The sequence below is a fragment of the Suncus etruscus genome, chromosome 1 (assembly GCF_024139225.1).
Source record: "Suncus etruscus isolate mSunEtr1 chromosome 1, mSunEtr1.pri.cur, whole genome shotgun sequence".
NCBI lineage: Eukaryota > Metazoa > Chordata > Mammalia > Eulipotyphla > Soricidae > Suncus > Suncus etruscus.
In genome coordinates, this window is record NC_064848.1 from 204440684 (window position 1) to 204461649 (window position 20966).

The 20966-nt window shown below is 52.8% G+C and overlaps 2 protein-coding genes across 2 annotated transcripts in view; one reads left to right on the plus strand and one right to left on the minus strand.

Moving 5' to 3' along the window:
- Window positions 1-20966, minus strand: part of GRB2 (growth factor receptor bound protein 2) — a 225193-nt gene that overhangs the window by 101382 nt on the left and 102845 nt on the right. The gene's annotated exons all lie outside the window — the stretch shown is intronic.
- NUP85 (nucleoporin 85) lies at window positions 1267-20932 on the plus strand. The gene is made up of 20 exons (XM_049768472.1): window positions 1267-1299; window positions 1429-1623; window positions 2899-2992; window positions 3177-3336; window positions 6288-6358; window positions 7143-7186; window positions 9311-9380; window positions 11577-11698; window positions 12239-12373; window positions 12478-12600; window positions 12689-12820; window positions 12993-13099; window positions 15735-15818; window positions 15889-15954; window positions 16029-16180; window positions 17647-17764; window positions 17854-17954; window positions 18586-18737; window positions 18902-18994; window positions 20750-20932. The coding sequence occupies exons 1-20, from the start codon at window positions 1267-1269 to the stop codon at window positions 20846-20848; spliced, it is 2151 nt and encodes a 716-aa protein (XP_049624429.1). The 3' UTR covers window positions 20849-20932.

Consider the following 20966-nt stretch of genomic DNA (forward strand, 5'->3'; position numbering starts at 1 on the left):
ACCAGCCCTCACGCCTCTGGGTATTTGGTATTTCCTTAAAAGGTTTTTTTGTTTGGTTTGTTTTTGGGCCACACCCAGTGGTTCTTAGGTTTTTACTCCTGGCAAGGCTTAGAAGACCATATGGGATACCAAGGATCAAACCCAGGTTGCTGTGTGCAAAAGAGGTCCCCTACCTCCTGTACTATTGCTCTGACTCTATAGGCTTTTTCTATACCGTTCATTATACTTCTACCAATTCAAATAGCTTATTCAAATCCATTCAGGGGCTGGAGAGATGGCTCCTGGGCTGGAGCTCATGTTTTGCATGCTGGAGCCCTTGGCAGACATATCCTGAGTGGCTGAGGTCCCTGACACCCTAGAATATCAAACAGCAATGCCCCTGTCTGCCTACCACAACCAAAGTAAACAAACCAAAGGAATAATTTCAGGGAACAGGCATCCTCCAGGGCCAGATACTGAATACTTGTTTTGTTTCCAGGCCAAATATATTTGTTTTGGGATCACTCCTGGCGGGGCTCTGGGGGGGTGGGGCGGGAATCATAGAAGGTGCTAGGGATCGAACCCTGGTCGAAGTCTGCAAGGCAAGGGTCCCCCTAACTAGCTTGTCTCGGGGAAAGTAAAAAAAACTGCGTTTGTGGGTGCAGCGGTTTTAGTTGCACAACGGATTTCGGCTGCACCAGCGTCCTCGTGCCTGCCTGGGAGCACATTGGGGTGACACTGGCGGGGACCACCGGTGGATCGAGGCAGCGGGCGTTCTGCAAACCCCCGACCCTAACAATCCTTGCAAAAGCGACTGCAACAAGGCTCACCCGAAGCCCCGGAAGTGGCGGGAACGGCGGGAATCCAGAGAAGGAGCGCGCACGCGCGCTCGCCCGCCCGGCCACGCCCCCTGACTCGCGCGCTTCCTACTGCGCACGCGCAGTCTACGCCGCCGCTCCCGCCTTTCCCGGGGGGCCTTATTTCTGCCCGGCGCGGGGCTGTCCGCAGCCGCGCCTGATCGGACGGGGTGATGTTTTTTTAGGAACTGACGCCTTTTCTGAAGCTGTGTCGTTTAAGAAAGACCGGAGAGAATCCCAATAGGAGGTTGCAGTGCATCGATAGCGGTGGAAAGGAACAGCCGCAGCGGATTCCGGGGTTGTGTTTTCAGGCAATGCATGAGGCGACTCTCAGGGGTCCTCGCTCGCTGTGGCGCTGGACGGGAGGCGGGAGGCGCGAGGCTGGAGCTTTGGCTGCTCCACGGCTTCCCTGCAGCTTCCCGGCAGCGCCATGGAGGAGCTGGAGGACGAGCCCACAGTCACTGTAAGGGCGCCCAGAAAGTGTGGCTGGCTCTCGCGGTGCGAGGATGGAGCCCGCTAACCCCACCGCGGGCTTGTCTACCTCCCTCCCTGCCGCCCCTTCCCCTCCGATCGCCAGGCCCGGGTTTGACAGCCAGGCCCGGGTTTGACATTTCACCTGGTGCTCGTGGTCGGGCCCCAGGGCTCCATCCAGCCCCCGATCACCCCTTGCCAGACCGATCTGCCGTGCCCGGCGAGCCAGAGGCATTGCCACCACATTAAATCGGTGCAGGGCAACTCCTTGCGGGCTTCACCTAACTTCTTCCTTTCCACGTGTTTCTGGGGCGGGGTGAAGGATTTAGGGGTACACCCGTGGCGCTGCAGGCACCGTGCCTTGCAGGGGGCCGAGCCCATTCTTTTTATTTTTTTTATCAATATCTTTATTTAAACACCTGGATTGCAAATAGGATTGTAGTTGGGTTTCAGTCATGTATGCATGGTATGCACATAGCCGGTTGTTCCATCGCTTCGACCTACCACCCACCCCCACCCCAAATCCCCAAAGGTCTCAGGGTCACACTCGGTCGTGTTCAGAGGGAACTCGAGCCCTCCTCTTCCCCAGTGTTGGGTGTCGATGCCAGCACAGTTGGGGGACAGTGGGTGCTGAGATGCAACCTAAGGTTTTTTTTTTTTTTTTTTTTTTTTTTTTGGTTTTTGGGCCACACCCAGTAACGCTCAGGGGTTACTCCTGGCTATGTGCTCAGAAGTTGCTCCTGGCTTGGGGGACCATATGGGACACCGGGGGATCGAACCGCGGTCCGTCCAAGGTTAGCGCAGGCAAGGCAGGCACCTTACCTTTAGCGCCACCGCCCGGCCCCGGCAACCTAAGGTTTATTATGCCAGGCGAGTGCTCTGCTACTTAGCTACCACCCTGCCCCTTTTCTTTCTTGTTTTGTTCTTTAGTGCTGTCAGCTTTTAAATAAGTTCAGAGACTCAGGGGCAGCCACAAATCTGTGATGTGCCTAAACGAATTGCCTGAATTCGAGTCTCCACGAGTCAGAGCTGGTACAGAAGCTAAGGTGTTTGCCTGGCCTGCAGGTGACCCCTGTTTCATTCCTACCACCCTGATATGGTCTCCTGAGCACAGCTGAATATGATCCCAAATCACATACGCACACTCAGTTAAATACCCATCAAGGACTGTGTCAGTGTTTTGGGGATTCAGAATTAATGGAAATTTAACACGTGATTACTTTTTGTTTTGTTTTGTGACCCTTTTACCTGGTGATACTTAGGGCTCACTCTTTGCCCGGGGATCACTCTTTTTTTTTTTTTTTTTTTGTGGTTTTTGGGTCACACCCGGCAGTGGTCAAGGGTTATTCCTGGCTCCAGTCTCAGAAATTGCTCCTGGCAGGCACGGGGACCATATGGGGCGCCGGGATTTGAACCAAACACCTTTGGTCCTGGATCGGCTGCTTGCAAGGCAAATGCCGCTGTGCTATCTCTCCGGGCCCTATCTATTTTTTAATTAAATGAAAATAGAGAAGTCTGTTGGAAAGTAGAAATTCCCCAACTGAGGAGGAACTTAGTATACAACTAATTTCTGTGCTTCTTGTTTACTTAGTTGATTCCAGGCGTGAATTCCAAGAAGAATCAAATATGTTTTGACTGGGGGCTAGGAGAGATGATGGTGTGCGAAACCTCCTTCAACAAAAAAGGTTGGTTTTTGGATATTGTACTTTCAGATCATGCATTTTAGCACATTAGGTTGTGAATTTTTGTTTCTTTCAGTTTTGACTAGATGCTAGGCAAGCGCCCTGCCTTCTGCCATCCTATCTCTTCAGCCCCCTCGGTGTCCTCTTTTCTGAGTGTGATGTTAATAACTTTTCTGCTTTCTTTAAGAAAAATCAACATCGCCCGGATGCCCTTTTATCCATATTGTCCACAAGAATATAGAAACTTATTGTCAAATCTTGAGAAAACTCTTCAATGAATCCCATGGAATTTTTGTGGGCCTACAAAGAGTTGAAGAGGAGTTGTCTGGGAAATTCAAGAAAGCTCAGTAAGTGGCCGCTCATAGAAATTGGTGTCTACAGGTACATTGGGAGAAGCCACAGATAAGGTGTTTTTTTTTTTGTTTGTTTGTTTTTATGTATTTTTTATTTAAGTAACGTGATCATAGTTGGGTTACAGTCACAAACAGAACACCCCCCTTAACCAGTATAACACTCCCCCTCCTCCCTTCCCATCCCCTGCCTGTATTCGAGACAGGCATTCTACTACAGTTATTTGTTTTTAAGTTCAGTAAATTGTATTTTTTTTTCCTTAAAGGATAAGAATAAAAAATTATAGGAGAGGAGTGATAGTGGCAATCGCTGTTGTTTGCATAGGTTCAGAAAAATGGGGAAAATGGAAAAAAATCCTTGACCTGATTACAAAAAGGCCTCACCCCAGAAGTTTATTGTCATAAGACCTACTCTGGGTTCCAGGCATACCAGTCTGTCCAACCTGAGTCATTCTCCGTGGTCCCGGTGAAACTTTTTCACACTTTAGCTATTGTTGGTGATAAGGCATTTTTGTAAGGAGTTGTAGTTTTTTGGAGGGGGCATGCTTTGGGCCACACCCAGTGGTGCTTGGGTTACTTCTGGCTCTGAGCTCAGAAATTACATCTGTCAGGCTTTGGGTACCATATAGGTTGCCAGGGTTGAACCTGGGTCGGCTGCTTGCAAGCAAATGACCTGGCTGCTGTGCTATTGCTCTGGCCCTGGTTCTTGTACTGAAATAATAAGGGACAACTGGTTCCAGTTTGTACCCTGTAGGGCTGGAGAGAGAGAGTACAGTAGGAAGGATGCTTGCTTTGCATGAGGTTGACTGGGTTCAATCCCTTGCACCCTCCAAGCCCTCCCAAGAGTGATCTCTGAACTCGGAGTTCAGGCATTCAGGAGCTAGGAGTAAACCCTCAGCACCACTGGGTATGGGGTGCTTCACCCCCCAAAAACATAAAACAACAATTTGTAGCTTCTGTAGTAGGCTAAAAAGTGGCCAGGGGTGGGTGGGAAGACTGTTTGTTTTGTTTTGGGGCCACACCCAGCTGTGTTCTGGGGTTATTTCTGGCTCTGTGCTCAGAAATTACTCCTGGGGGGGCCGGAGAGATAGCTTGGAGATAAGGCGTTTGCCTTGTATGCAGAAGGATGGTGGTTCTTATCCCAGCATCCCATATGGTTCCCCAATCCTGCCAGGAGCAATTTCTGAGCATAGAGCCAGGAGTAATCCCTAAGCATCCCATTTGGTTCCCCAATCCTTCCAGGAGCAATTTCTGAGCATAGAGCCAGGAGTAATCCCTAAGCGCTGCCAGGTGTGACCAAAAAAAAAAAAAAAAAAAAGGAAAAGAAATTACTCTGGGGGCTGTGGCACAAGCTGTAAGGTGTCTGCCTTGCAAGTGCTAGCCTAGGACGGACCACAGTTCGATCCTTTGGCATCCCATATGGTTCCCTAAGTCAGGAGCGATTTCTGAGTGCATAGCCCGGAGTAACCCCTGAGTGTCAATGGGTGTGGTCTAAAAACAAAACACAAACCAACAACAACCAAAAAAAATTACTCCTGGCAGGTTGGGGGCATATGGGATGCAAGGGGTAGGGGCGATGGATCACACGGGATGCTGGGGATTGAACTCAGGTTATAAGGTGTGTATAAGACACATGCCCTCACTGTTGTGCTTGGCCTCAAGGGGTTGGCAAAGCTTTCCAGGGACTGTGCAGCTGACTGAGGGAATTGGTAGGCTCCCTTTGTAATTATATGGGTCTCTACTTCTGCACTCTAGATTTGACTCAGCAGTGGAGCACTTGCCTTGTACATGTGAGGCTCCAGGTTCTATCCCCAGCAACCCTTCTAACCCCCCACCAAATGATTGATTTTCCTACTTTGTTTACTCTCCAAAGAAGAAAACAGAAGAAATGAACATTGTAGAGTCATTAAATGAGGGTTCACCATTGAGGATTTCTGCAGGCTTGGGGGAAACCATATGGGATGCCGGGGATTAAACTGAGGTCTGTCCTGGGTCAGCGGTGTGCAAGGCAAACACCCCACTGCTCTGGCCACTGGGTGGTTCTGTTTTTATCCTCTGATCTGAACTTAGGGGGCCAAGGACCCTCGCTAGCTGTGCTGTGCTTGACCCCCTGTGAACAGGATGGCTCAGTGTTTGTTTTTTTTTTCTTTTTGGGAGGGGGTCACACCCAGCAGCGCTCAGGGGTTACTCCTAGCTCTATACTCAGAAATCGCTCCTGGCAGGCTCGGGGTACCATATGGATTCCAGGATTCGAACCAATGACCTTCTACATGCAAGGCAAACACCCTACCTCCATACTATCTCTCTGGCCCCACAGTGTTTGTTTTTTGAACCACAGTGCTCTCCTAGAATGCCTAGAAAGCCTGATACTACACCCCCCACTATGGTGTCTGCTGCAAGAAGGAAGCTCAGGAAAGTCCTTTTGGGGGGCAGGGGTTTGGACCACAACTGGCAGTGCTCTGGTTACTCTTGACTCTGTGCTCAGAAATCACTCCTGGCAGGCTTGGGGGACTATTGGGTCTCCAGGGATTGAATCCAGGTCTGTCCTAGATCAGCAGTGTGCAACGCAAATGTTCTGCTGTGCTATAGCTCCCGACCCTCAGGAAAGTCCCTCTAAGGAAGAGACAGACGGGACGTGACATCAGCTTGTGTTGGCCGAGAAAGGTTTCTTAATCTGAACCTCAATCTTGACAGTGTACAGGGGTTCAGGCAGAGAGGTTTTGGGGTACAAATTGCATCACCTGCCGACCCCATCATAGTTCGCAGATCATGCAGTGCTTGGGATTGCGTCCTGGCTCTGTTTTCTGGAGCAACCCCTGGTGGTACTGGGCATTGAGTGTGGTTGCCTGTGCGAAGAAGGCAGACAGACCCCCTGACCTCTGTCTCTTTGACCCCCCCCCCCCCCCAAAGCGCCAGGCTCATCTTGCATGTCATTCCTCTTCCCCTAGGTTGGTTCGAGTGAGTAAAAACTACCGATCTGTTATAAGAGCATGTATGGAAGAAATGCATCAGGTTGCGAGTAAGAATTTTTTAATGTTTTTTTTGTGTGTTTGTTTTGGGGCCTCTGGGGTTACTCCTGGGTCTGCACTCAGACTCACTCCTGGTGCACTCGGGATCATAGGGGATGACAAGGCTTAAAACCAGGTTGGCCATATGCCAGGCAATTGCCTTACTTGTATCACTGCTCGGGTCCCAGCAAGGCAAACGCCTTACTGCTGTGCTATCTCTGGCCCCGACTTTTTTTCCCCATTTTGTGCCACACCTGGCAGTGCTCTGGACTCACTCCTGGCTCTGCATTTGAGCGTTAATCCTGGCAGTGCTCAGAGGACCATATAGGATGCTGGGGATCAAACTCAAGTTGGGGGTTGGAGCAATAGCACAGTGGTAGGGTGTTTGCCTTACAAGCGGCCAACCCCTGACACACCTGGGTTCGATTCCCAGCCTCACATATGGTCCCCCAAGCCTGCAGGGGCGATTTCTGAGTGCAGAGCTAGGAATAACTCCTGAGTGCCGCTGGGTGTGTCATCCCATATCCACACCCCAAACAAAACGAAACAAACAAACAAAAATCTCAGTTTGTATTGCTTTCCCTGGACCCTAGAAGGGAGAATCTGACTGCGCTTCCTTTCCTGTTGTGCACAGTCCTCTGTAAGCAGGCGCCCTCTGTGCGGTGCCATCTGTCTGGTCCCCCAGTGGGCGACCTTTGGAAGACCCAGAGACGCCAAGTGTAGATGCTCCCGTGTGGAAGGGAACAGGGAGGCTGTAAGCTCTGCTCCTCACTGCCCTGTTTTGTCTTTTGCCAGCTGCCGCCAGAGATCCAGCCAGTCAGCACAAGTTCAGCTCCCAGGTAAGGAACGTGTCAGACTTGAATCTGTCTGTCCTGGGGGTGGGGGGCTTTGCAGCCCCTGTGGATGGCCAAGTCTATTTAGGGGATAGGCAGTGCATTCCAGGGTGCCAAGAATCATCATCCGCTCTCTTCGTGATGCTCTTATTGTCATTTATTTATTTATTTATTTATTTATTTATTTATTTATTTATTTACTTAGTGGTTTTTGGGTCACACCCGGCAGTGCTCAGGGGTTATTCCTGGCTCCATGCTCAGAAATTGCTCCTGGCAGGCACGGGTGATCATATGGAATGCTGGGATTCGAACCGATGACCTCCTGCATGAAAGGCAAACGCCTTACCTCCATGCTATCTCTCCGGCCCTGAATTTATTTTTTTTTATTTTTTATTTTTTTGGTTTGTTTTTGGGCCAGATTTGGTGGCCCTCATGGCTGCTCTTGGCTCTGAGCTCCAGGGTCAATCCTGGTGTTGCTTGGGGGAACCGTACACACAATGCCAAGAATTGGGCTTGGGTTGGATTGGTTGGCTAAGGCCCCTGTATTACTTCTTTGTCCCTGTCTCTCTCCCCCCTCTTTTTTTTTTTTTTTTTAGTTTTTGGGTCACACCCGGCATTGCTCAGGGGTTACTCCTGGCTGTCTGCTCAGAAATAGCTCCTGGCAGGCACGGGGGACCATATGGGACACCGGGATTCAAACCAACCACCTTTGGTCCTGGATTGGCTGCTTGCAAGGCAAACGCCGCTGTGCTATCTCTCCGGGCCCTGCCTCATTTATTTTTATTTGGTTTTGGGTTTACATGTGCAAGTGCTCTTGGGTCACTCCTTGTGCTTGAGGACTTCATGCAGTGTCGGGGATTGAACACAGGTCACAGCCACTTACAGATGAGTGCTGTGGCTGGAGTGATGGTAAAGTGGCCAGGGTGCCTGCCTCACATACACCTACTTGGGTTCAATGCCAGGTACCATGTACGGTCCCCTGAACTCACCAAAAGGGATTCCTGAAGGCTTGAAAGATAATGTAGTCGGTAGGGCAGTTGCTTTGCATGGTAGCCCAGGTTCAATCCCTGGCATTCCGTATTGTCTTTTGAGCACTACCAGAAATTTTTTTTTGTGGGCCACATACAGTGATGCTCTGGGGTTTCTCCTTGCTATGCGCTCAGAAATTGCTCCTGGCTTGAGGGACCATATGGGGGATCTAACTGCGGTCAGTCCTAGGTCAACTCTGTGAAGGCAAATGCCCTACCACTGTTCTACCACTCTGGCCCTCAGGAATAATTTCTGAGTAGCCTAGAGCCAGGAGTAGCCTCTAAGCACTGCTGGGAATGACCCAAAAAATAGCAGAACAAAGGAATGATTACTGAACACAGAGCCATGAGTAAGCCCTGAGCACTGCTGAGTGTGGTTTGCTCTCCCAGCATTACAAAAAAGGCTGCTTTGTCTCTTATGCTGCTTCTTTCTCTGTCTCTCTCTTTCTCATTCTCTCTCACTCTCTCATTCTCTCTCACTCTCTCATTCTCTCTCTCTCTCTCTCTCTCTCTCTCTCTCTCTCTCTCTCTCTCTCTCTCTCTCTCCCTCCCTCCCTCGCTCCCTCCCTCCCCCCCTTTTTGGTATTTTAGGCAGCATCCATTGATGATCAGGGTTTTCTCCTAGCTCTGTGGTCAGGGACTAGTCCTGGTGGTTCTCAAGGGAGACCTTATGGGATGCTGTGGATTGAGCCCAAGTCAGTTGTGTGCAACCGAAGTGCCTTTCCCCGTTTGGGTACCATGGCTCTGGTCCTTCTCTTCCTGTTCTGTAATAGTTGCCAGGACTGTGGCTGTGCAGGTTGGTTATATCTTCCTAGTCTACTAAGATTAATCAACGTTAATTGAAACACAGTGAGCTGAAATGCATTGCATGTGGGTGTTCAGACCATGTTCCCCCAGGTCGTGGCTGGTGTAGTCCCCCCCCCCCCCCAATATTATCTCCCACTCTTGGGTTTTCTCCCCAGAGGCTAGTTGGAAATCCTGCCTCTGAGATCCTCTGTTGACCTCCTCAAGTTCAGCAGTGTACCTGACTCACGATGTCTCCTTCTCTGTCTACGTGGAATCTTGCCCTGGGTCCCTGTAAACTCTTTCTCTTCCTCTGCAGATTTCCATTTTGTCGGCCATGGAACTCATTTGGAACCTTTGTGAGATTCTTTTCATCGAAGCAGCCCCAGGTGCGCAAGCTGCAAAGCCTCTTCTGTAGCGAATCGAAGTATCCCTGCTCTTTAGAGCCTTTGAAGGCACCCAAACATGCCTGTAGTGGAAATAGGACCAATATGTCTTTTTCTTTTATTGTTCTTTTTTTTAAACTTTTTTTTTTTTTTTTTGGCTTTTGGTTTTTGGGTCATACCTGACAGCGCTCAGGGGTTAATCCTGGCTCTACGCTTAGAAATCGCTCCTGGTTGGGGCCGGGCGGTGGCGCTGGAGGTAAAGTGCCTGCCTTGCCTGCGCTAACCTAGGACGGACCGCGGTTCGATCCCCCGGCGTCCCATATGGTCCCCCAAGAAGCCAGGAGCAACTTCTGAGCGCATAGCCAGGAGTAACCCCTGAGCCTCACAGGGTGTGGCCCAAAAACCAAAAAAAAAAAAAAAAAAAAAGAAATCGCTCCTGGCAGGCTCGGGGGACCATATGGGATGCCAAGATTCGAAGCACCATCCTTCTGCATACAAGGCAAACTTCCTACCCCATGCTATCTCTCCGGACCCTTTTTTTTAAACTTTATGTATTGATTGATTGTTGAGCCACACCCAGCTGTGCTCAAAAATCACCCCTGGCAGGCTGGGGGACCATATGGCATGCCAGGGAATCGAACTAGATCCCTCCCGGGTCAGCCGCATGCAAGGCAAACGCCCTACCACTATGCTATCTCTCCGGCTCCTCCTTTTATTGTTTTTTGTTTATAGGCCACCCCTGGCTGTATTCAGACCTTACTCCTGGCTCTGTGCTCAGGAATCCTTCCTGGGGGGGACTCAGGGGATCTTATGGGATCTTAAAACTTAGTTGGCTGCCTGCAAAATGAACACCCTCCATGCTGGGCTGTTACTTTGGCCCTAGAGTGTCTTTGTTGTATAGAGTTGGTAGCCCCTGCTCTACCTGAGCATGGAGAGGAGACAGGAGGTAACTTAGCAGAGTATCCTGGTGATTGGACAGTAGTTTCCAACTGCCAACCTGAATCTTGGTTTAGGAATCTTCTGCCCCTCCAGAAATAAGTTCAAGCCAGTTTGCTGGTGGTTGGTTTTGACTGGGGGTGAGGGTGTGTGTGTCCTGGTCGGAGCCTGTGGCTCTGGGCTGGGAGGGTGCAGGCCTGGCCTGTTCTAGCCATGACTCTCTCCCCACTGCAGAAGCAGAAGAGGAAGGGGTCGTGTCTGGGGAAGCAGGGATAGGCCTTTGGAACAAGGGTCTTTTTTGAGCATAGGACCCAATCTTGGGTCTGTCCTGTTTCAGACCTGGATGAAACGTGAGCTTTCTGGATTTTCTTTTCCATTTTTGCTTTTGGGGCTATACTCAGCTATACTCTGGGGTTACTCCTGGTTCTGTACTTTGGGATCACTCCTGCTGAGCTCAGGAGGTCCTATGGGATGCCGGGTATTGAACTTGGGTTGTCTGCCTACAAGGTAAATGCCCTCCCTGCTGTCCTATCGCTCCAACCCCCTAGTTTTGTATTTGAAAGACCAAGACCAGGGCCGAGATGGTGGGAGGCAAACTCACTGATTTGCCTGCCAGAAGTGGGAGTAAGGGTTCTGCACTGGCTGCTCCTCATCACTCTCGCCTGGTTTAGTTGTCAGGCCCGAGTCTTGGCCAAGTCACTACCGCCTGCTTTGTGGAAAACACTGCCTTTTCTCCATGACATAATTATCTGTGGCTGCAGTCAGGCAGCAATGAGCGTTTCTAATCTCTGCAATCAGGGTGTTTTATCTGAATCCGGGAGCCGAATGTGCTGTTTGCCTGCCTCCCTGCTTCGGTGGGTGTTGAGGCCTGGATCATTTACTTCCTCTGTGCTTGGTCCTTAAAGCTCTGAACAAGGTGGACAGAGCTGGTGGACTGTGTAGCTGAGGGTAATCTGGAGACTGGGACACTTGTTCAGTGTTAAGGCGCTTGGGCGCTGCCCACTCAGGTTTCGTCCTTGGCATCCTGTATCATCCCTCAGGAAGTGCCAGGAGTGACCCCTGGTGGGCCCCAACTCCCAGACTCCACTAATGAGAATTGGCCCTGTCCAGGGGTCCTCGAGCTGCCCACAGGTGTGACTCGGTCTTGGGCCAAATCCACGTGCCGGTCCAGCCCTTGAACGGGGTAGACAAGTCCTTTGTCACAGCTCCCCTCTTCGGCCTGTGGGGGGGCATGGGCTGTGTGTGAGCATCGTCTCCTCCTAGCTGGCACTCTCCTCCTGCACCTCCTGGACTGGGTCCGCCTGCACGTTTGTGAGGTCGACAGTCAGCTGGCCACCGTCCTGGGGAGTGAGGTCCCAAGCAAGCACGAGAGCTTCTGGAACTTGGTAAGGCCCTCTGTGCCCCTTCTCAGCACCCGGTGTCCCCTAGGACTCAGGCAGGCCCCTCCTGATTGACCTGGGATTGTGATTGGGAGGCCCCTCTTCACACACAGGAATCGGGGAATATGAGAGGTGCTTTGGAGGGGCTGGAGCAATAGCATAGCAGAGAAGACGTTTGCCTTGCACACAGCCAACCTGGGTTTGAGCCTTGGCATCCCCTAGGGTCCCCTGAGTTGGCCAGGAGTGATCTCTTAGCTCTGCTGGGTGTCCTTAAAGCTCTCACCCCAAATTAAGTTTGGTCCTAACTTGCAATGATGTACAGCTTGTGATTGGAAAGGGTAGTCACAGTGAACATGGTACCCTGGGTTCCCTGGGCTTGACTGCGGAGCACTGAACCAGGAGTAGCCCCTGCTCAGAACTGAAGGCTTGGGTTGTCACCTCTCAGATCATGAGACAATATGATACCCTAGCAAACTAGCAGAGAGTGGGAATAGTCAGGTGAGTGTACAGGAGCCTGGATTCTAGGCATATCTGGGGTCCCCGCAGGTGACTACGCTGGTGCTCCAAGGCCGCCTGGATGAGGCCCGCCAGATGCTGTCTAAGGAGGCCGACGATAACCCCGCCTCCGCAGGCATGTGCCGGGTGCTGGGCAACCTCATGAGGACCATGCCCATCCTGAGCGTATGTGGGTCCCCGGGCGGGAGAGGGGGCCGGGGCTTGCCCCCCCGGGAATGAAGGGCCCAGGAAGCCACTCTTCTCACAGCCCTTGCATGTGTCCCCCTCAGCCCGGCAACACCCAGACCCTCACGGAGCTGGAGCTCAAGTGGCAGCACTGGCATGAGCAGTGTGACCGCCACCTGCAGGATGGCACGTTTGACGCCAGCCCTCGCCTGGAGATGCTCTGCAAGGTGGGAGCGGAGTGGGCACAGTTGGGGGGGATCCTGGGGGCGGAGGGTGCGTCAGCCGGTCTAAGCAGGGTTCTACCTGGCCCTGCAGATCCTGCTGGGGGACGAGGCGGCCCTATTGGAACACAAGGAGCTGATGAGTAACTGGTACCACTTCCTGGTCACGCGACTCCTCTACTCGCACCCCACCGTCAAGCCCACTGACCTACACTTCTACGCCCAAGTGAGGCCTCACGATCGGGGGTGGGGGGGCACAGCTGTATCACATCTGACTTGTGGGCACCCCCACCGCCCCTTGAGGGTTCCTGACCCAGCAGCCCTGCTCTGCCCTGCCTGCCCTCTTTGAATCTGGCTTCGTCAGGGGGCTGAGTGGCATCACCCCTTTCCTGTCACAGTCCAGTATGGACCTCTTCCTGAGTGGCGAGAGCAACCCCGAGGCGCTGGACACCATCTTGATGGCGGCCTTCGAGTTCGACATCCATCGGGTGATCAAGGAGTGCAGGTAGGTGGCCTGGCCTGCCCCAGCCGCTTCCTCCTCTGTAGCCAGAGGAAACAACTTTCCCGAAAAGTCAGTTCTGGGGAAAGGAAACGCCTATCACGTGGGGCCTGAGCTGGGGCTGGGACCCATCCCACGGCGACGGCATCTGTGTGGCGAGTTAGTGAGATGCATGGGAAGCCTGGTGGACCTGCCCAGAATCAGAACCTTAAGTGCTGATTCTGCCTCCATGCGCCTCTCAGCGTAGCCCTGCCTGCTGCTGGGGTTGGAGGACAGGACAGATGGGAGTAGACAGCAGAGGTCCCTGCTCTTCTTTCCAGTGACAGCAGGAGGAAATGAAAGCCCGTGTAGACAAGTGGCATTTTTTTTTTTTTTTTTTTTTTTGGTTTTTGGTTTTTGGGCCACACCCGGCGGTGCTCAGGGGTTAGTCCTGGCTGTCTGCTCAGAAATAGCTCCTGGCAGGCACGGGGACCATATGGGACACCGGGATTCGAACCAACCACCTTTGGTCCTGGATTGGCTGCTTGCAAGGCAAACGCCGCTGTGCTATCTCTCCGGGCCCGACAAGTGGCTTTTCTGAGCACCACCCAAACTGTGCCCCCACCCCCATACCTGCTTTAGAGCCGACTGGGGCTGAGAGCTCTTTGCATGAGCTGTTGGGTTTGGAGATGTGCTGGAGAACGATCTTAGAACTGCACCCTTGGGCCGGGAAGGTGGCACTAGAGGTAAGGTGTCTGCCTTACAAGCGCTAGCCAAGGAACAGACCGCGGTTCGATCCCCCGGCGTCCCATATGGTCCCCCCAAGCCAGGGGCGATTTCTGAGCACATAGCCAGGAGTAACCCCTGAGCGTCAAACGGGTGTGGCCCAAAAGCCAAAAAAAAAAAAAAAACCCAAAAAAAAAAAATAACTGCACCCTTAGGTGGGAAATGGGGCTGCTGCGCTTTTTTTTTTTTTTTAGTTTTTGGGCCACACCCTGTGACGCTCAGGGGTTACTCCTGGCTATGCGCTCAGAAGTTGCTCCTGGCTTCTTGGGGGACCATATGGGACGCCGGGGGATCGAACCGCGGTCCATCCTAGGCTAGCGCAGGCAAGGTAGGCACCTTACCTCCAGCACCACCGCCCGGCCCCTGCTGCGCTTTTCAAAGTTGGTTAAAAATGTGCCCCCATTCCCTCCAGGGGTCAGAGAGATAGCACAGCGGGGATGGCATTGCCTTGCATGTAACCAACCCAGGTTTGATCCCTGGCATCCCATAGGGTCCCCTGAGCCGGCCACGAGTGATTCCTGAATGCAGAGCCAGGAGGAACCCTGAACGCCACCATGTGTGGCCCCAAAACCAAAACCAAAAAAAAAAAAAAGAAATGTGTCTTCCTTCTAGATGGCCAGGGTAGGGTGAGAACACTTGGGGTGAGGCCCGAGCTCCTTCCCAAGAGTGGGTGCTGCTGTTTTCAGAGTGCTGTGGAGGTAGACAGGGTGGTTTCTTTTTTTCTTTTTTTTGGTTTTTGGGTCGCACCCAGCAGTGCTCAGGCTACTCCTGGCTCTATGCTCAGAAATCGCCCCTGGCAGGCTCGGGGGACCATATGGGATGCCGGGATTAGAACCACCGTCCTTCAGCATCTAAAGCAAATGCCCTATACTATGCTATCTCTCCGGCCCGACAGGGTGGTTTCTAATGGCACCAGGTACCCGGCTGTCAGCCAGTCTGGACCAGCAGTCAGGTCCACTGGGCCAAAAGGGCTTTGTAAGCATGTTTCCGTTGGTCCCAGTGAGGGGCTGTCTGGGTCACCCAGGGTTTACTCCTAGCATTGCGCTCAGAAATTATTCCTGGTAGTGCTCTGGGAATTATATGAGATACCGGGGGTCACACTAGGTTGGCTGCGTGCCAGGCAAGTGCCCTCCCGTTGTGCTCCCACTCTGGCCCCTCCAGCCTGCCGTTGGGTAGGAATTTTTGTCCCAGCCCTGCCTTCAGCGACCAGTGTGTGCTGAGCTTAGTGCCCAGGACAATGTACCTGTCCAAAACCTGTAAGGAGGAGGGGAGGGAGGACAGAGGTTCCTTCGGAGCTACCAGAGAGCCACTAAAGTTTGGGTAAGGGTCAGATGGTCCGCAGGGTCCTCAGGGCCGGGCTTCTGCACCCACGGACGGTCCTTTTCCTGGCTGATCCCACACCCACACCCAGGCATCACAGGAGGCCTCTGACGGCTCCTTGGCGCTCTGTAGGTATTCGCTCTTGGGGGCTATGGGGGTGGATGTCCGGAATGTCCCTTAGAAGTTCGTGAAGGTTCTAAAATGTCCTGCAGACTTTCCCAGGCTGGCATGGAGACCCTGACTCCAGAGTCTTCTGGCACTCCTTGGAGGGTGTTAGACAGGCGGCTGCACCCCGTTTTTTTGGCCACACCTGGTGACGTTCAGGGGTTACTCCTGGCTCTGCTGCAGTCAGTAATCGCTCCTGGCTTGAGGGACCATATGGGATGCCGGGGATCGAACCTAGGTCCATCTTGGATTGACCATGTGCAAGGCAAACGCCCTACCACTGTGCTATTGTGATTGGAGCCACCCCACTGGGGTTCTCACTCATGCCTCCCTCCTGAGGGTTGGCCTCAGCCTCTCTCTTTCCTCCTTGTCTTGGGGTCTGGCCCTGCAGCATCGCCATAAGCAATTTGTGGTTCGTGGCGCATCTGACGGACCTGCTGGACCACTGCGACCTCCTCCAGTCACACAACCTCTAGTGAGTGCCGCTGGGGACAGGTGGGCCCATGGGGGCAGGTGGAGTAGGGGCTCACTCTGCTGCCTTCCAGCTTCGGGTCCAAGATGAGAGAGTTCCTGCTGCTGGAATATGCCTCCGGGCTGTTTGCGCACCACAGGTAGGGAGCATCCTCCTAGTGTGGGGATGGGGGCACCTGGGCCGGGCCTTACTCAGGCCCCTGTACTGCTGCAGCCTGTGGCAGCTGGCGGTGGACTACTTCGACCACTGCCCGGAGCTGGGACGTCCCTCACTGGAGCTGCACATCGAGCGGATCCCCCTGAGCACAGAGCAGAAAGCACTCAAGGTGCTGCGGGTCTGTGAGCAGCGGCAGATGACTGAGCAGGGTGAGCCGGCCGGGACTGCACGCCACACTCCGCAGTTTGTGCACTGCCCTTGCCTCTGACCTTTCACCCATGCAAGATACTGGCTCCCCCACTGAGCCTTGTCACCTTCCCTTGTGAATTTGGGGGGGTCACATCCTGTATTATTGGTGCTGGTCAGACCATGTCCTGGCCCAGGAAGCCTGTTCTCAGCCCTCTGAGCTGTTGCTGGGTTTTGTGAGGAGTCCAGCCCTGCTGCATAGCCCCCTTTACACCCCTTCCCCAATTCTGCACACAGATGTGTGATAGAGATCAACCATATGCTTGGACCCTCCAGTTTTCTCTCCAGGCCTCTTTTGCTTTCCCGTTTGTCCGGTGTGGAGGCGGGTTGAGTCATACCTAGCCGTGCTTAGGGATCAGTCACTCTTGGCATTGCTCAGACAACTCCGTGGTGCCAGGACCAGCTTGGGGTTTGTCAAATGCAAGGCGAGCACCTCGGCCTCACACTGTCTCGGTCCCTCCTGCATCTCTCGGTCAGTCAGTCTTTGCTGCTAGAACGAGGGCTGAGGTCGGCTCAGTGCCCTGCCAGGGTGAGGTCTGCTGGCTCCCTGAAAAGCAGGATTTAGGGGACGGGAAGGTGGCGCTAGAGGTAAGGTGTCTGCCTTACAAGCGCTAGCCAAGGAACGGACCGCTGTTCGATCCCCCAGCGTCCCATATGGTCCCCCCAAGCCAGGGGCGATTTCTGAGCACATAGCCAGGAATAACCCCTGAGCATCAAATGGGTGTGGCCCCAAAACAAAAACAAAAAAAAAAAAAAAAGAAAGAAAGAAAAGCAGGATTGAGGAAGGCCAACAAAGGTGTCAGGGAGCAGTGGGGAGGCCCAGTGTACTCCTTTCTTCCTCAATGTAAAGTGTCAGCACTTTAAGCTGTATCTTAAACTGTTTTGGGATTTTTGAGCCCCATCACAGTGCTCAGGGGACAGGTGTTGCCAGGGATTGACCCCCATCCCCATGCTCCCATGTGCCAAACATGTACCCAGATCTTCAGCTCACCAGCATGACCTGAACTGTTTCTCTGCTAGGAGCATTGGCACCTTTTTTGTGGTTTATTCGTTTGTTTTTATGCCAGGCCCATTGGTACTTAGGGGTTATTCCTGGCTCTGTGCTCAGAAATTACTCCTGGCAGACTCAGAGGACTTTATGGGTTTCAGGAATCGAACCCAAGTCAGCTGCATGCAAGGCAAACATCCTTCCTGAGCCCTGGCATTGAGTTTTTTTTTTTTTTTTTTTTTTATCTTTTTGAAGCTGTGGCATCTCACACACAGAGGCCATGGGGTTTTGTGCCCCTGGATAGAAATGGGAGCTGGCTTGGGGGAGTACTCACTGAGCTAATTCTGCCGTGGTGCAGTGACGTGAGCTGGAGATGAGGGTGAGATTTTGTGGGTTAGCAGAGACCACCAGGTAAGGGGTTCCCCCTCATATCCCACACAGTCCGCAGCATCTGCAAGATCTTGGCCATGCGTGCTTTGCGCAACAACCGCCTGGGGTCCGCCCTGTCCTGGAGCATCCGAGCTAAGGACGCTGCCTTTGCTACGCTGGTGTCAGACAGGTGGGTCCATCTAGACCCTTCTTCCTTCCAGTACCTTAGGTGGTGGCCCTGGGGCCCACTGACCCAATCCCCTGCTTTGGGCCCTGCAGATTCCTCAGGGATTACTGTGAGCGAGGCTGCTTCTCAGACTTGGACCTCATTGACAACCTGGGGCCTGCCATGATGCTTAGTGACCGGCTGACCTTCCTGGGTGAGTCCAATGGGCACTGGGGCACGAAAGCTCCCAGGCTTGGGCTGATATCAGGACACCTGGTCCAGACATTTCCTGCACTCCTTCTGCGGTATCCAGACTTCATGCCACCAAGCTGCAGAGCAATGGTTTGGCAGCAAAATTGACTTATTTCCCAGTCATTTCAAATCTGGCTTTTAGGTTGGAGGAGGGAGGAGCTGCCAGACAACCTGATTCTCCATTTTTCTTCCCAGACTCCTGTGTGGGGTTTCTTGTGAGCTTCTTTGGGAAGAAATATTCGGGCTGGAGAGATAGCATGGGGGGTAGGGTGTTTGCGTTGCATGCAGGACTGTGGTTCAAATCCCAGCATCCCATAAGGTCCCTTGAGCCTGCCAGGAGTGATTTCTGAGTGTAGAGCCAGGAGTAACCCCTGAGCACGGTCTGGTGTGACCTCCAATTTTTTTTTTGTTTTTGGGTATTCCCAAAGCTGAAGTTCCCTCTGTTCCCCTGTTTTTATTCACTTCACTTGGTCTCTCTGTCCGCTGGGGACCCCGTGCTCCTGTCTTCGCTGCTGTTGGGGCCCAGAGATCTGGGAGAACCCCGGGCTCCCCTGGTGAGGGACAGAGGGGACACAGTGCTACCCCCTTTCTAGGAAAGTACCGTGAGTTCCACCGAGTCTACGGGGACAAGCGCTTTGGCGACGCGGCTTCTCTGCTCCTGTCGCTGATGACCTCGCAGATCGCTCCACGATCTTTTTGGATGACACTCCTCACGGACGCGCTGCCCCTTCTGGAGCAGAAGCAGGTACCTAGGCAGTGCCCTGAGGATCCCCGCTTGTCTCCACATCCCTCCCCATCTTGTCCTCTCCCTTCCCTGGGATAAGTCTTCGACCGAGGGGCTCTGAGGTCAGGGACGCAGCTGAGCTCAGGACTGTTTGAGCCCCCAACTCAGCATGTCCACTCCCGAAGGTGATCTTCTCTGCTGAGCAGACGTACGAGCTGATGAGGTGTCTGGAGGACCTGACTCTGGAGAGGCCACTGCACGGGGACCCTGAGGCTCAGGTCAGCAGCTTGTTGGGACTTGTGGAGTTCCCCTGCCAAGATCGAAGAGGCCTGTATTCATGGATCTCTTTCTGGCTCTGGCTACCTGGGGTTTTGGGGCCACACCCTGTGATGTTTAGGGATCACTTGGCAGGCTCAGGGGAGCATGGGATTGAGCCATTTGGTTGCATGCAAGGCATGCAAGGCCCTCTCTGCCTTCCTGTCACCACCCCACCCTCAGATCCTGGTGCTTTTATTGCTTTTGGGTCCTCTGAGGGGCTCACATTGCCAGGAATGTGTCGGAATCTCAGGACGCCCTTGTGCCTGGGGAGTCTTTCTGTGCCTTTGGTTTCTGTTTGTTGTGCTCCTGTAGCTCACTTGCCTGTTCATTTTAGGGGGTGGTGTGGCAACACCTGGTAGCACTCGGGGTTACTCTTAACTGCTCAGGAGTCACTGCTAGCAGCCCAAGGCACCACATGGGATGCTGGGGGTTGAACCTGGGTCACCTTTGTGCAAGACAAAGGCCCTCCACGCTGTACTATTGCTCTGGCCCCTAGCCTGAATTTTCTCAGTTTACCTGACACAGTTCTTCTCTGGTGAGAAAGTAGGGGTCTTTCCAAGTGCTGCTTTTTGTACTTTTGTTGGGGAAGGTCACACTTATAGATACTGTGGGTACACCTGGCTTTACACTTAGGAAACCAGATGGGATGCCAGGGATTGAACCCAAGTTGGCCAGATGCAAGGCCATCATCCTCCATACTGTCCCATCACTCTGGCCCCTTTGTGTTAGTTCTTGACCCTTACTAAGCCAGTTCCCTAAGGTCCTCTGTACTCAGTGAACTTGCTGCAACTTCCTACTCAGTAAGGTTTCTTTTTTTTTTTTTTGTGATTTTTGGGTCACACCCGGCAGTTCTCAGGGGTTATTCCTGGCTCCATACTCAGAAATTGCTCCTGGCAGGCACGGGGGACCATATGGGACGCCGGGATTTGAACCGATGACCTTCTGCATGAAAGGCAAACGCCTTACCTCCATGCTATCTCTCCGGCCCCAAGGTTTCTTTCTTTTGGGCCACACTTGGTGACGCTCTGGGGCCGTGGTCCTCAAACTATGGCCTGCAGGCCACATATTGTATTTGTATCTGTTTTGCTTCTTCATTGCAAAATAAGATCTATGCAGTGTGCATAAGAATTCGTTCATAAGTTTTGTTTTTACTAGAGTCAGACCCTCCAGTGGTCTGAGGGACATTGAACTGGCCCCCTGTTTAAAAAGTTTGAGGACCCCTGCCTGGGGTTACTCCTGGCTATGCACTCAGAAGTCGCTCCTGGCTCAGAAGACCATATGGGACACTGGGGATTGAACCCAGTCCTGGGCAGCCATGTGCAAGGCAAACGCCCTACTTCTGTGCTATTGCTCCAGCCCCAAGGTTTCTTGTTCATAGTGGTGGGGTTTAACACACCCACCCATACACAGCTACTCCTGGCTCTGCTTTCAGGAATCACTACTGGCTGGCTCAGGAGAACCACATGAGGTACCAGGGATCAAACCAGCATACAGTAGTTTTGATGCCACCCCAGTAATGCTTGGGGGCCCATTCAGTGCTAAAAGCTTTAAAAGATCACTTCCATATTAGGGCTTGGTGTAGAGCACACGCCAACCACACCTGAGACCCTGATGTAATTCAACCCCAGCAGGGGAGTCATGACCACCTCCCACAATCTCCCTGTGTCTCTGCTCCAGCCAGACGTGTCATGCTATAATGTTGCTCTTGCTCCTAGGACGATGTGGAGGCCACCAAGATAGAGATACTGAGGCTTGCCCTGGCACGGAATCTGGCCCGCGCCATCATCAAAGAAGGCTCTTCTGAAGGTTCCTGAGGTCAGGCTGGCCTGGAGGCTGCTCCCACACGCTATATTTGTAAGGCGATTTGTACATACAGTAATAAATGCATTCTTTTGTAACTGCAAAGTAAGTTCTATGGCTTTCACCAGGATG

What these genes read in the sequence shown, in the direction of transcription:
- NUP85 (XM_049768472.1), top strand. Translation starts at nt 1,267, where the DNA reads ATGGAGGAGCTGGAGGACGAGCCCACAGTCACT. An exon ending in ACCTACACTTCTACGCCCAA is followed by an intron (nt 12,821 to 12,992) that starts GTGAGGCCTCAC and finishes TTCCTGTCACAG; the next exon opens with TCCAGTATGGACCTCTTCCT. An exon ending in CTCCAGTCACACAACCTCTA is followed by an intron (nt 15,819 to 15,888) that starts GTGAGTGCCGCT and finishes GCTGCCTTCCAG; the next exon opens with CTTCGGGTCCAAGATGAGAG.